Source organism: Astyanax mexicanus, chromosome 2, assembly GCF_023375975.1.
Source record: "Astyanax mexicanus isolate ESR-SI-001 chromosome 2, AstMex3_surface, whole genome shotgun sequence".
Taxonomy (NCBI): Eukaryota; Metazoa; Chordata; class Actinopteri; order Characiformes; family Acestrorhamphidae; genus Astyanax; species Astyanax mexicanus.
In genome coordinates, this window is record NC_064409.1 from 52327494 (window position 1) to 52340757 (window position 13264).

At 36.0% G+C, this 13264-nt stretch overlaps 1 protein-coding gene across 1 annotated transcript; it reads left to right on the plus strand.

Annotated features, from left to right (window-relative positions):
* Nucleotides 1-2000: 2000 nt before the first annotated feature.
* irak4 (interleukin-1 receptor-associated kinase 4) lies at nucleotides 2001-13246 on the plus strand. The gene is made up of 11 exons (XM_007244321.4): nucleotides 2001-2564; nucleotides 4650-4795; nucleotides 5155-5331; nucleotides 5685-5845; nucleotides 6500-6555; nucleotides 6644-6758; nucleotides 7018-7127; nucleotides 7894-8080; nucleotides 8365-8427; nucleotides 9378-9536; nucleotides 13061-13246. The coding sequence occupies exons 1-11, from the start codon at nucleotides 2401-2403 to the stop codon at nucleotides 13091-13093; spliced, it is 1371 nt and encodes a 456-aa protein (XP_007244383.3). The 5' UTR covers nucleotides 2001-2400; the 3' UTR covers nucleotides 13094-13246.
* Nucleotides 13247-13264: the final 18 nt, after the last annotated feature.

Below are 13264 nucleotides of genomic sequence, written 5' to 3' on the forward strand. Positions count from 1 at the left end.
ACATATTCTGCACATATACAGCATATAACACTGAGATTTGTTTAGACACTGACTGGGTGTAGTGATAGATCTTCTATTACCTCACAGTTCATGCAGCAGTGCTTACATTGTAGCCTTTTCCTACCTTGTGATTTTTTTATAACCTTATCTTTTTCCCATGGATTTTTTTCTGAATTCTCTCACAGTTTTTCTTCATATTCACAGTCTGATGAGCAGTATTTGTGGGTTAACCCCAACTCCAATGTTTTATTTAAAAAGGTGTGTTTTTGTTAAAAATGATTTACAGATAGAGTAGATAGAGTAGATACATTAGCAGCTTTGCCCTCATTAGAACAATCTGTGCGAATGAAGCATTATAAATGAAGCATTATAAATGAATGTATAAATGTATATGAATGTACTTGAAGATGACATCACCCTGTCATTGCTATGATTACTGTTTCACATGCTGGTTCACTTTGACACAGAGGTCTTTCTGACATCACATGATCGGCTCTGACCACTTCCTATGTGAAATGTTTTGCTTTGGATGGTTTGGATGATTTTAATTGCTCTGGCATCTCTTGGCCGGATCTCTTATTTTCTAACACCAGGAGGGCTTCCTCTCCTCTCTCTCTCTCTCTCTCTCTCTCTCTCTCTCTCTCTCTCTCTCTCTCTCTCTCTCTCTCTCTCACATCTCTCTATCTGTCTCTCTCGCTCTCCCTCATTACAGTTCTTATTATTAGCAAAGCAATCTAATTCTAAAGCAATGATATTATAATTTGTATTTTTATATATATTCTATATACATATTATGCATGAAAGATTTATATTGGCTATTTTTTGTTTGTTTGTTTTGTCTTTTATGGCCACAAAATCTTATTTTATCTGATTCATGCTGATGCTTACTGACAAACTCCATATGCACTTTGTTTTTTTTTCTAGCCAGCCTTTCATACAGTCTGGTTGTATGCATATATGCATTTAGAACAAATAATTACTCATTAATGTCATTTAATATATTAATAATAAATGTATGAATGTGATTTTTATGAGAAATAAGAAGATACTTATTTAAATGAGAGCTGACCTGAAAACACACCTGTTAAATGAGAATGGCATGGTGTGATCAGTACTCATTCTCACAGTCATATACTGCCCTCTACTGTCACACAGTGATATTACCGATTCTGATATTACTGATATCACACTTACTATTTGGGATTTTAATCCCAATACTTACTTTACAGGTGGCTGTTTTTAAACAGCAGTGTGAAATGAAATTTTTAGCTTTTTCCAATCAGTTAAATTTTGTAGGTGTATATTGTATAAATAATAAATAATTGTGGGTAAATAGAACAACATAACTGCTGTAAATATATATATATATATATATATATATATATATATAGAGAGAGAGAGAGAGAGAGAGAGAGAGAGAGGTTTTTTTTTCTAATTTTTGTTTTTCCCATTTTCTCCCCAATTAACAAAGCCAATTATCCAACCTACTCATTAAGACTCCCCCTATCACTAGTGAGGCAACACCAGGAGGATGAAGACTAGCACATGCCTCCTCCGATACATGTGAAGCCAATCACTGCCTCTTTTGAATTTGCCATGTAGTCAGCGAGCTCGGAAGTAAGCGCAACGACTCGGATCTGATACGTCAGCTCACACATGCCTTTTACTCACCCAGAGATGTGATCTCTCAGGGCTCCGGCAGCTGATGTCAAGCTACATGAACAGGATTATATCCGGCAATCTCCTGATCATAGTGGCAGCGCTTAGCCTGCTGGACCACTCTGACCCCCCTGCAAATATTATTTTATTGGAAATGACAGAATATTTGTTTGTTTTATTGGACAACGAACATGTACAGTATGTATATACCTGCACTAAACTTTTTTTTTTTTTTTTTAACCTTTTTCAGTTTTTCTGTACCTTAAGCCTCATGTGATTGTGGCCAGAGTGGTAGTGAGGTCAAAACGGGCAAAATCACCACTGGGGGCAGAACTGAGCAGTACACGAACACCATCGATATCTCACTTTAAAAGTTACCTACATGGTGACGCTCATAAACCCGAGCAGCCAGTCTGCAGTGCTGTGACTGAGCGGAGGAGCTGGAGATACATTAGAAACGTGTCAGAGATAAAGGACTGCTGAAGCTCTGTCTCCTGAGCTGAGTGAGGAGAGAGAGCGAGCTGGTTTCCGTGTTGAAGAGGTTCAGATGTAGCTAAAGGGGAAATAACTTCAAACTGAGGAAGTGTCTCAATATGGGAAAAACCCACACTCACACACTTAAACACACACACACTCTGCCATCATAAACTCGCTCCTCGGTGAATGTGTGTGTGGCTTTAGTCCGCGTATTGTTAAAGAAGCTGGTTTTAATTAGAGGTTGAGGGAGTCCTGAGGTCCAGTATGAGCAGCAGCGCTGTAACAGCTGATACCTTCATCAGGAAGCTCAGTCGCTCCACTCTCAGGACCCTCTCAGACTTCCTGGACCCTCAGGACGCGTGGAGAACTGTTCTGATGGACATACAGAAACCGACAGGAGAACCTAGATACACTCAGCTGCACCTCAGGTATTACTGGAGTCTTCAACATTTATTAGTTTGTATAAATAAATGTCGGTCTGTGTATTTATTTCAGTTGATTTGTTACTTTAGTTACTAATTCAGTTTAAAATGTAAAACTCATATTATATAGCTGGATTACGCACAGAGTGATCTATTTTAAGCGTTTATTATTTTATTGTTGATGATTGTGGCCTACAGCCAATGAAAACTGTATCAGAAAATCAGAAACTTGTGCACTTTTGGCAGTGTGGGTAGTGTGCCAAGTCCTGCTGGAAAATGAAATCCTCATATCCATAAACGTTGATATAACACAGTGGACCAGAGTCTGAAAAAATAGTGGAGAACTGCTTGATGTCTAGTGTGAAGTTTGGAGAGTCATGTCATCTGCTGGTGTTGATCCACTGTGTTTTATCAATTCCAAAGTCAGTGCAGTGTTTTCCCAGAAAATCTTACAACACTTCATGCTGTATATATGTTTGTATGTCTGTAAGGAATCATGTAGCAAACTTAAAAAAAAATGTTTAGAGGGCTCTTTTCTCTGGTGCTGTTAACTTTTGGTTTCCGAGGCTGGTAACTCTGATGAACTTATCCTGTGCAACAGAAGTAACCCTTGCTTTTCCTTTCGTGGTCTGGTTCTGATGAGAGCCAGTTTCATCATATCGTTTTTGATAGTGTTTGTGACTGCGCTTACCCAACGTTGATTCAACATCATACGTTTAACCTTTAATAAACAATAGCTCAAAAAAATCCTATGGTTAACAAAGTGTTAACAATAAATTTACATCACTGTAGTAAAGCTGAGTATAACGAAAGTTACCCACCACTACCAATCTGATTCAACATCTGATCTCAAAAACGCTAAAACAGTAAAACTATTAGAACATGAACATGATGTTAAATTAAAAAGCAGTTCCTGCAAATAGAAGTAAAACACTTTTTCTTTCCTCCATCCAACCGTTTTTAGAAATTATATATGGTGATGAAATGTAAAATGCTGATTCAGAAGGCAGAAGGTTGAGGACATTATGTTGATTCAACGCTAAAATTTCAACGTTAGCACAACCATTGAACATTAAATGTTGATTCAACGTTAAAATTTCAACATTTGCAGAACCAATTAAAATTAAATATTGATTCAACGTTGTTTTCAGCGTTAAAACAACATAAATTACTTTTAAAAAAAGTATTTTTTGTTACTTAGTTAAATAGTTTTTGTCATATGGATCAAAACATTACTCAAATAGGGTTGTTCACTGTATACTAGGGGTGTCATGATTCTCTAAATCCTCGATTCGATTTTCTTTTTTTTACAGCAGAGAGGCCTATGCCAGTTTTAGATTAGTCAGTCATTGGTTTGATTCATCAAATTTACAATATCTTATTTCAAAAGGTGGGCTTGATGTAAGTGATGCAAAGTGATACAAGTGTTCTGTAATACACCACATTAGGCACTAATGGTCAAATTTAAATAATTTAATTAAGATATATATGGAATGCCATCTAGTGGCTTTTTTTGGTAGCAGCAGTGAGCGCTATAAAACAGCAACATAACAAAATAAATAATAAAAAAATACAAGAACAGTCATGTACAAAATAATAGAACAATTAGAGCCTTAACAAACTGAACTCTATCCTACTATAACAGTTAAACATGAAAAATAAGATATTTAGACTTTTTTGTTCCCTGAGAATGAAATTTTTTTTTTAACTGAGATAGAAGAGAATGTCTCTGGAGAAAGGGCTGCTCTTTGAGCAGTCACAATGTCCACAGCTGCAGTGTGCAGCGCTATTTGTGTAGCACGCGCGCATGCTTGCGTAGCTCAGAGGGAGGGATCGTCGATCATCTTTTTGACTTCGAGGCTCGAGACCATGACATAATTTCGATCGATTTCGATTCGACTGTATACCAACTCTACCTCTTCACAACTTTACAACTGATGCTCGCAAGCACATTAAGAGGGCAATCAATTCAAGTAATTAGCTCTTGACATTATGTATTTATATATATATATATGTCTAATCCATTCAGTTTTTCCTGCCATGTGAATCAGTTTCAGCTTTGAGATTAACAAAACTCTCTTTTATTAATAGGAGGTTTGAAAGGCTGTTGGCTCAGGGTAAAAGTCCCACAGTAGAGCTGTTGTATGACTGGGGGACCACAAACAGCACAGTTGGAGAACTGGTTGATATTCTTGTCAGAAACAAGCTGTTTGCTCCTGCTAGAGTCCTTCTGCCAGGTAAGAGATTTATAAATTAAATAACTGCTTAACAACAGTGGTGGTGATCAGATATTTATTATTGCTATTTTGTTTTGTTGTTGAGAATAAATTACATATCTTTTTCAAGAAACATACTTTAATAATTACGTTTTATTTTCTCCAGATTGTTACATCAAGCAAGTGTAGTTTAGTTTCCATTAAAATGTGTATTCTCTGTCAATGAGGTGAACTTGATCAGAAAATGATCAGAACATTTCACTTTAATCAGGATGCTCAAACGCTTGCTTATAACTGTATATGAAAGATGGAGAATCAGTGTTGTAGAATTGCTGTCATATTATAAGTTGGATAAAATAATATTGTGTCTCTGATATAAGATATAGCTGCAACACCTGCTCCAACACCTGTCACAAATCAGAGGGCAGAGAGAGATCCTCCCATTCAGTACCACCGGGAGGAGACTAAGCTCCTCAGACTCGCAGCAGAAGAAGCACATCACACCCCACCTGACAGCACCACACAACCAGAGGAGAACCAGGAGCCTGATGAAGAAGGTGTGACTATGTTTTTTATGTATATTGCTTTGTCCTTTTAATCAACACTTGACCTTGCCTCCCAATACAAAAAAGCAAAATCCATTTTACACTAATAAATGTGATGAGATCGACCAAATACCTGTTTAAATGTCAGTTCGCAATAAAATATCACATTATAAACCTAACATTTACTTTAAACCTACATCCAACAGTTAATAAACTGTTGGGTGAAATTTCAGCATTGTTTTGATTAGGAATGGGTTTAGGACTTGAATGAAAGTTAGAATTACTGCTGATATTCAACTATTTTTTTATATATGTATATATAAAATCCTGATTATTTTTTAATAATCTTGTTTTACTGAATTCAGGATTCTACACTTTTACATATCAAGAGCTGACGGTGATCACAGAAAGCTGGGATGAAAGGCCAGTTTCGGATGGAGGCAGGAGACTCGGGGAGGGAGGCTTTGGAGTTGTGTTCAAAGGCATCCTCAGCACCACACCTGTAGCAGTGAAGAAACTCAATTTAGTAAGTATTTGAATGCTAGATATACAGTTATGGGCTATAAAAAGCCTGAGCAAAATAAGCAGCAGCTGATTTTTTTGTAAGTTGTAGCCATATACACTAACATGTCAAAAGTCACGGGAGTGGTAGCACTCATGGCAGTTTAAAATGTATTATCATGTTGCATCCAAGGTTGATAGTGAGTGCCAGATGGATGGATGGGATACTTCATTTTAGAATTTGTGCAGGCATTTAATACTTTTCGATCCACAGTGTAACATATGTACCAGAAATACATCAGATCACATTATCACCCACAGTGGACAGCACAGTCGTTGGTGATGATTGTGACCTGCAACATCAGGTTTTCCAGAATTGTCAATGTAACAGACAAGTGACTCAATGTACAAAACACCACACACAGAGCACATCACACAGAACATGATAGTACTAGCATATATTATATGACGGCCCTCCAGGACCATTCTTTTCTTACGTTAAGATGTACTATGTACTAATCAGATTTTATTTTATCATTGTATCATTGTAAGTCAGATAGTATTCCTCATTATATGTGTGTGAATGTAAATATCTCAATGAATTTTTTAACAGATATATTTAAGTTGAAAATCTAAATTATATGCAGCAATGAGATAATCATTTCTGCTCTTCTTTCAGGAAGATGAATTAGAGCTGAAAGCTCAGTTCAAACAAGAGATTCAGACACTGAAGAGGTAAAGTACTAGCAGCAGAAACTTTACTGCATCTGTTTAATTGTTATTATTATATGTTAATTTGTATTTTTCACACATTTTCTTTTAGGTTAAAACATGTAAATCTGGTGAATATGGTGGGTTATTCCAGTGACGGCCAGCACCCATGTTTAGTCTATGCTTACATGTCAAATGGTTCATTGCTGGATCGACTAGCATGTGAGGTGAGTAAAGTCTGCAAATGTTGCACTTACACACTTACAAAAAAAAAAGATTCTGCCTGGCACTGAAAGATCAGAAAGGAACAGTAGTAGCTACACATCTCTAAGTTAGTATTCTCTTTTGTCTGTGAAAAAGCAAGAAGATCAAGTGCGTTGGAGTTTACTTTATTATTTATTAGCAAAGAGTGCTCGTAATAATTGATTTCAGGAATCCAGGGTTTTTAAAAGAGGACATATTCATAGTTTTTTCCTTTCTATGTAGGGGGGAAGTGATCCTCTCTTCTGGAAGTTGAGGTGTTCAATAGCATTGGGCACAGCAAGAGGACTGGAATACCTTCACCAACACAACCACATACATCGAGATGTGAAAAGGTATAACACTTACTAGTTCTGTTCAACTAGTACATCTAAATAAGAGCATATGCATTGTTAATGTTTAGTGTATGTTCATGCTTGATGGTAATTAGGACACAACAATAAAAAAAGAATATAATTTTATGTACATTTGATTTTTTTACCTTTTTCTACTGGCAATTGGCATTCACAAATTATGTACAAACGTTAAGTGTGTTACATGCACTAGTAATTACATCAGTTTTATTTAATTATAATGTAAACAGCATACTCAGATTATTTTAGATTTGTGCTAAAAGCTCAGATTCCTCAGTATATTCATACACTTACTCTCATTTCTTTTTGTTTTCTCCTATTCAAATTAGATTGGATCAGATTAAATTAATTTAATTAAATTTATGTAAACCCATAATTTTACCATTGATTTGATTATCTGTATACATGTAAATAAATTTTTTGAATCACAGACATAACAAGGTTTTCTGCAGTTATCAGAATATTAAATGCATGTTAACACACTCGGTTTACTGAAAGCCGTACCGCAATAGTAGGAAAAATAATTGGTTTACAAGGCAGATCCATTAATCGGTGTCACTGATTTGCAGCACCAAAAGTAGGCTTTGGTAAGTTACAGGTTCTTGAGGCATAAAAAGGGTCTAACATGATCTTGACATTCAATTATATTTCTTAATAATCCATGAATGCCTCAAGCTTATCATCTGTAAGAATGATTTAAGATTTAAACAAGGTAATCTTGACCATTTTTTGTTGTTTCTCCTGACAGTGGCAATATTTTGTTGGACGATTCCTTCGTTTCGAAGATTTCAGATTTTGGGTTAACCCGAGCCTCAGCTAAACATTCCTGCACAACAGTAATTACAGAGAGGATTGTGGGTACGACAGCTTACATGGCACCTGAGGCACTGCGAGGAGAGATCACTCCCAAATCAGATGTGTTCAGCTTTGGAGTGGTATGTTCTGATGCATAAAGAGAGAGTCAGACGTGCAGCTGAGGGAAGCTAAATCTTGAATGTCAGGAGAGCAGCCAAAAAACGTCTTAGGCACCTTTACTGCAACTTTACTCAGCATTGTATAACATTCAGATCTGTTTAAGTAGAGCAGTTTCAAACCATAAGGCGCTGCAGTAAAAAAGCCCTGATCTGCATTTTACTCAGCACTTGTGTAGCCAATAAATAAAGCATGTGCTTTTATTTTATCAAGAATAATTTATAAATGACATTGCTGACTCTTGCAGGTGCTGCTGGAAATATTATCTGGACTTCCGCCAGTTGATGAAAACCGGGACCCAAAGCTTCTGGTCAGTTCTGAGCACAAGAGCTTTTATTCTTAATACAGCTCTGGAAAAAAATAAGAGACCACTTGAAAATGATGAGTTTCTTTGATTTTACCAAATTGATTGGAATATAATCAATAGGAAGATGGATGATCACAATCCATCAAACCAAGCCGAACTGCTTGATTTTTTGCACCAGGAGTGGCAAAAAGTTATCCAAAAGCAGTGTGTAAGACTGGTGGAGGAGAACATGCCAAGATGCGTGAAAACTGTGATAAAAAAAACAGGGTTATTCCACCAAATATTGATTTCTGAAAACTTTATGAATATGAACTTTTTTTTTTTTTTTGCATTATTTGAGGTCTAAAAGCTCTGCGTCGTTTTTGTTATTTCAGCCATTTCTCTTTTTCTGCATATAAATGCTCTAAATGATGATATTCTTAAATAGGAATCGGAAAAAATGTTGTCAGTAGTTTATAGAATAAAACCACAATGTTCATTTTACTCAAACATATACCTATGAATAGCAAAATCAGAGAAACTGATTCGAAAACTAAGGTGATCTCTTATTTTTTTCCAGAGCTGTATAACATTCTACAGTGTTAGTCCTTCATCTATTTAATTCTTATGTTTTTTAAGGAACCAAAAGACCTCTTTGGAGCAATGGGATACAACAGTCTACATTAACATCAGCCACTCTTTTTCTATCTTAACGAGTCTACACTAATCCCACACAGTGATCTCATGTTGTTGTGCCATCCATGATGAATTGCATTGGGAATGGCATTGATTTGTATTTAGTTAATAAAAAAATACTTTTGGTTATAGATTTGTTAAGCAGGATTTTCTCTGTTAGATTGTGTTCTAAGAGATGTGGTTGGTTTGGTATTTTTGGTTTTGAGGGCAGAGACGTTGCCTTAATGTCTGGCACTGTGCATAAAATTTCTGTCGCATGTCACGTTTGTGCTTTTCAGATAGAGATGAAGGATGAAATTGAGGATGAAGAGATCATGCTGCAGGAGTTTGTAGATAAGAAAATGGAAGACTGGGACATGGAGTCTATAGAGAAGATGTACGGGGTGGCAAGTCAGTGCCTAAATGAAAGGAAGAACAGGAGGCCTCTGCTGAAGGAGGTTTGTGTTTATGTACATTTCAGTACTGCTTTATCTGTCTTTATACAATACATTTGCATTAAATACATTTTATACTGTATTTACAATGTATACAATACATACAACACTGCATAGAGTGTGTTATGATCATTTCTAAAGGTTGTCTGAAGGCAGAAATTGTCAGATTCCTACTACTACTTGTTGTCACTCTAAACTAGCCCACAAATAAAGTAAGATAGTATAAAAGCATAAGAGTCAATACTTGTCATGTTTATAAAAGGTATGGAAGTGAATACTGAGCCATTGTCTGCTTACAGTGATGGGCTCCAAACTACCAGACCACAAATAGCCCTGCCCACAAAATAACTCAAACCCAGTGTTACTGTTATCATGTATACTTGGTAACAAAGCAGTTGAAAGTGACATGCTTGTAAAATAAGACGTAGGGTCTTTTTAGAGCTTAGATTGAGCCCAAAACACCCAATCCGACCGGCCTGAGCCCATGCACGTTCTGCCCGAGCCTGACCCAAGCCTGACACTGTCATTATGAGCCTAAGCCCAAATTAAACCTGACATTTTTTTTAGTAAGTAGAGCATTAAAATATAGCTTTTTAAAAACATTTCAGGCTGTTTGAAGGAGTGAAATCAGTTCAGAATGATGTTAATTAACACTGCAACATGTGTGCGTAAGCCTTAGAGCTGCATGATTATAATATTATATATATAATATTTATATATTATCTACTTGTGCAACTTAAAAAAAAAACAGATCGATTTGTTATTTTGCTATATTGTGATTATCACACCATAGCTTTACATGAAATAAAAACAGCATTTAAAAAAAAAAGACGCCTTTGTCACAGACTGTTTTCTTGTTTCTATGTAAGCACACCTGATTCAACTCTAGTTAATTATCAGGTTTAGTTTGGTCAGAGTAAAGAAATCAGCAAACTGCTGTGCAAACCTGCTGTGCACATGTGCCAAATGTTAATTGCAGTGTGAAAAACACACTTTTATCTCATTTAACTGAAGGTTACAAAAAAATGGTAACAATCAAATAAAGGCTGCAGGCCAACAGCAGTAGTTTACCATCAAGTTTGTTTAATAGCACCCACTTTGTTTAACAACCACTTCTTTGAAATAACTTGTTTGAGTTGAACAGTTGAATCAGGTGTGTTTGTAAAGGGAAAGCAGTTGATTTGCAGGGTAAGGTGACTCTTGTGTTCTGAAGGGTTAACTCATTAATTTATTCACTGTTTACTCTATCATATGATGTATGCTATATAGTGATCTTACTAGGGAATGACCAAATAGCAAATATCAAATCTTTGTTTGTGTCGCTCTGAGGTCGTCTGACACAACACCACTGCACTGCATTGCATACATTGAAAGTTCTTGCATACTGCTTCTGTACATTACATTTTGTGACATATTATGGGCGTTTGATAGTAGAATAAATGGAATTCCTAACCTTTTGCAACTTACGGCCCACTTAACCCACTGCAAAGCTTTCCACAAAAATATTTTATTTAATGTTTAAAACCAAATAAAGCACAAAAAAATTCAAACACAAACTTATTAATATTAACAAATTACATCTGACTCCACATTACTCTAGTCTGTCTTTGCTGGATGGAGTTAAATAACGACAGTTCTGCTCACTGCACAGTTTGAACACTGACTTCTATATTACCTGTGGTGGTTAAACTACTGCAGAAAACATGATAAGGTGAGTTTAAACATGGTTAATAACATAACTAACTTTAGTTAAAGTAGCTGGATAAGTGTTTGGGGAAATACTGTATTCTGTCCACTCCATTAAAATAGTAAAATAGTTATAGTAACTACATATATATATATTGTTAATATTTACATCTCAGTTGAAGTATAAGTATCCTAGAATCTTCTGAAAATAACATTCAGCCTATGTGAATATTTCCTATAATATACTTTGTAATTTTAGATTAATATATCTATGTCAAACTTTTAAAATGTTCTGCACAATTGGTCTTGGGCCCTAAATGTTTAAAAGTCACTGTGAGGCAAAATATGCATTGGATTGGGAGCCTCACCAGTAGGAAGTACAAATAGCGGGCAAGACCAAAAACAATCGTCAGATTAGTCGACTACTAAAATAGTAACTAGTTGCAGCCCTATTGCTGTATTTTCATTTTGATTTATGCATAATTTTCTCAGTTCTCTTTGTCAGAAATACAGTGGCTGCTTCCCTTTTAGGACCAGATTCAGGCCTTTTGTTGTCGAAGGCCCTGTTTTATTCATTTATTTCTGATGTGTGAAACTCATACAACAGATTAACTGCTTCAGTCAGACTCTCTCTAATAACACAGTTAGCTAACTAGCTAGCTAGCGTATGGATCTACTTGCTAGCTCACTTTGCCTGTCCTGTAAGTGTAATATGCTAAACCAGTCAATGATGAATTAATTAAATGTTTGTCACATCTTAAATTACATTTGTTGAACTATATGCTTCTATTCGAAGAATTTTTGCCTATGGCCCCCTTGCTGTACCTCTGTGACCCACTGGGGGGCCGCAATCAACAGGTTGAAAACCACTGAACTAGACCAGTTGTGTCCAAACATTTCTTGTGGGGGGCCAGAAGTAGAAATATATGTGCAGTCACGGGCCACAGACTATGTAATAAAACAAATAATGAAATATACTACTTATAATAATGCACTTTCTTGATTATTATCATTTACACATCATTTTAATTGAGTTACTATCTTTATCTATCTTTGACAGTGTTGTGTAAACTAAGATTTTTCAAAAATGTCTCTTAATATTCTCTTAATACTCCTTCTTTACGGCAAGTGAGTTCTGACATTAAATATACACATTTTCTTCTGCATTCGCTGTCTGTTTTCCGTTTCTTTGAAGGCATAATGAAGGAAGGAAAGGAGATGAGGAGCGTTTTAGATTGGGTTTATGTGATTGCGACACCCAGTGTTCAAATTTTGAATGTCACATTATAAAAACCTGCTTAATAGCTGGCCAACTTTTAGCTTATTTCTAAAATATCTCGCGGGCCAATCCAAAAAAGAAAAACAGGCCTAAAATGGCCCGCGGGCCGTAGTTTGGACACCTCTGAACCATCAAAAACATGAATATAACAGGTGCATATTCCTACTAACCTGGTGTGTCTACAAACACAGATTGTCTACTGAAACTATTGGACTGCTCAGTCTTGTAGGCTTGGATATCTGGAATATTACAAAAAAATAACTCTGAACAAATAAAAACCAACAGGACAATTGACAGAGGCACTAGAGACACAGCATAGACCCCACAGAGATCTGTCTGTCTCTGTGCAACGTGCAACATGCAGGTCGCATAGTTCCATAGCTCCTCCCATCACGGTTATTTGACCTAAACACAGCAAAAATCACACACAACCCACAGTGGGAAAAGGTCTGCATGTAACAGTGTAAAACGAAAAAATCTAGTATTTTCACTTGCTTAGGATTAGGCCCTATCATTTGCATGTTGTGTCACTGAATATACTTCTGTCTTCTTTAATCTGCAGGTGACTGCTGAGCTGGAGGATCTCTCTCATTGAGACCTGATGAGCTAAACTAAGACAAACATTTGTAAAAATGAATGCTTGAATAGATTTTAAATGTAAACTTTTAATACTGTAAATATTTATGTATATTAAAATAGCTTATATCTGTAGTAAAATTCTGCAACATATTAAAGAATTTTATAGCAAGTGGCTGGTGAATGGTGT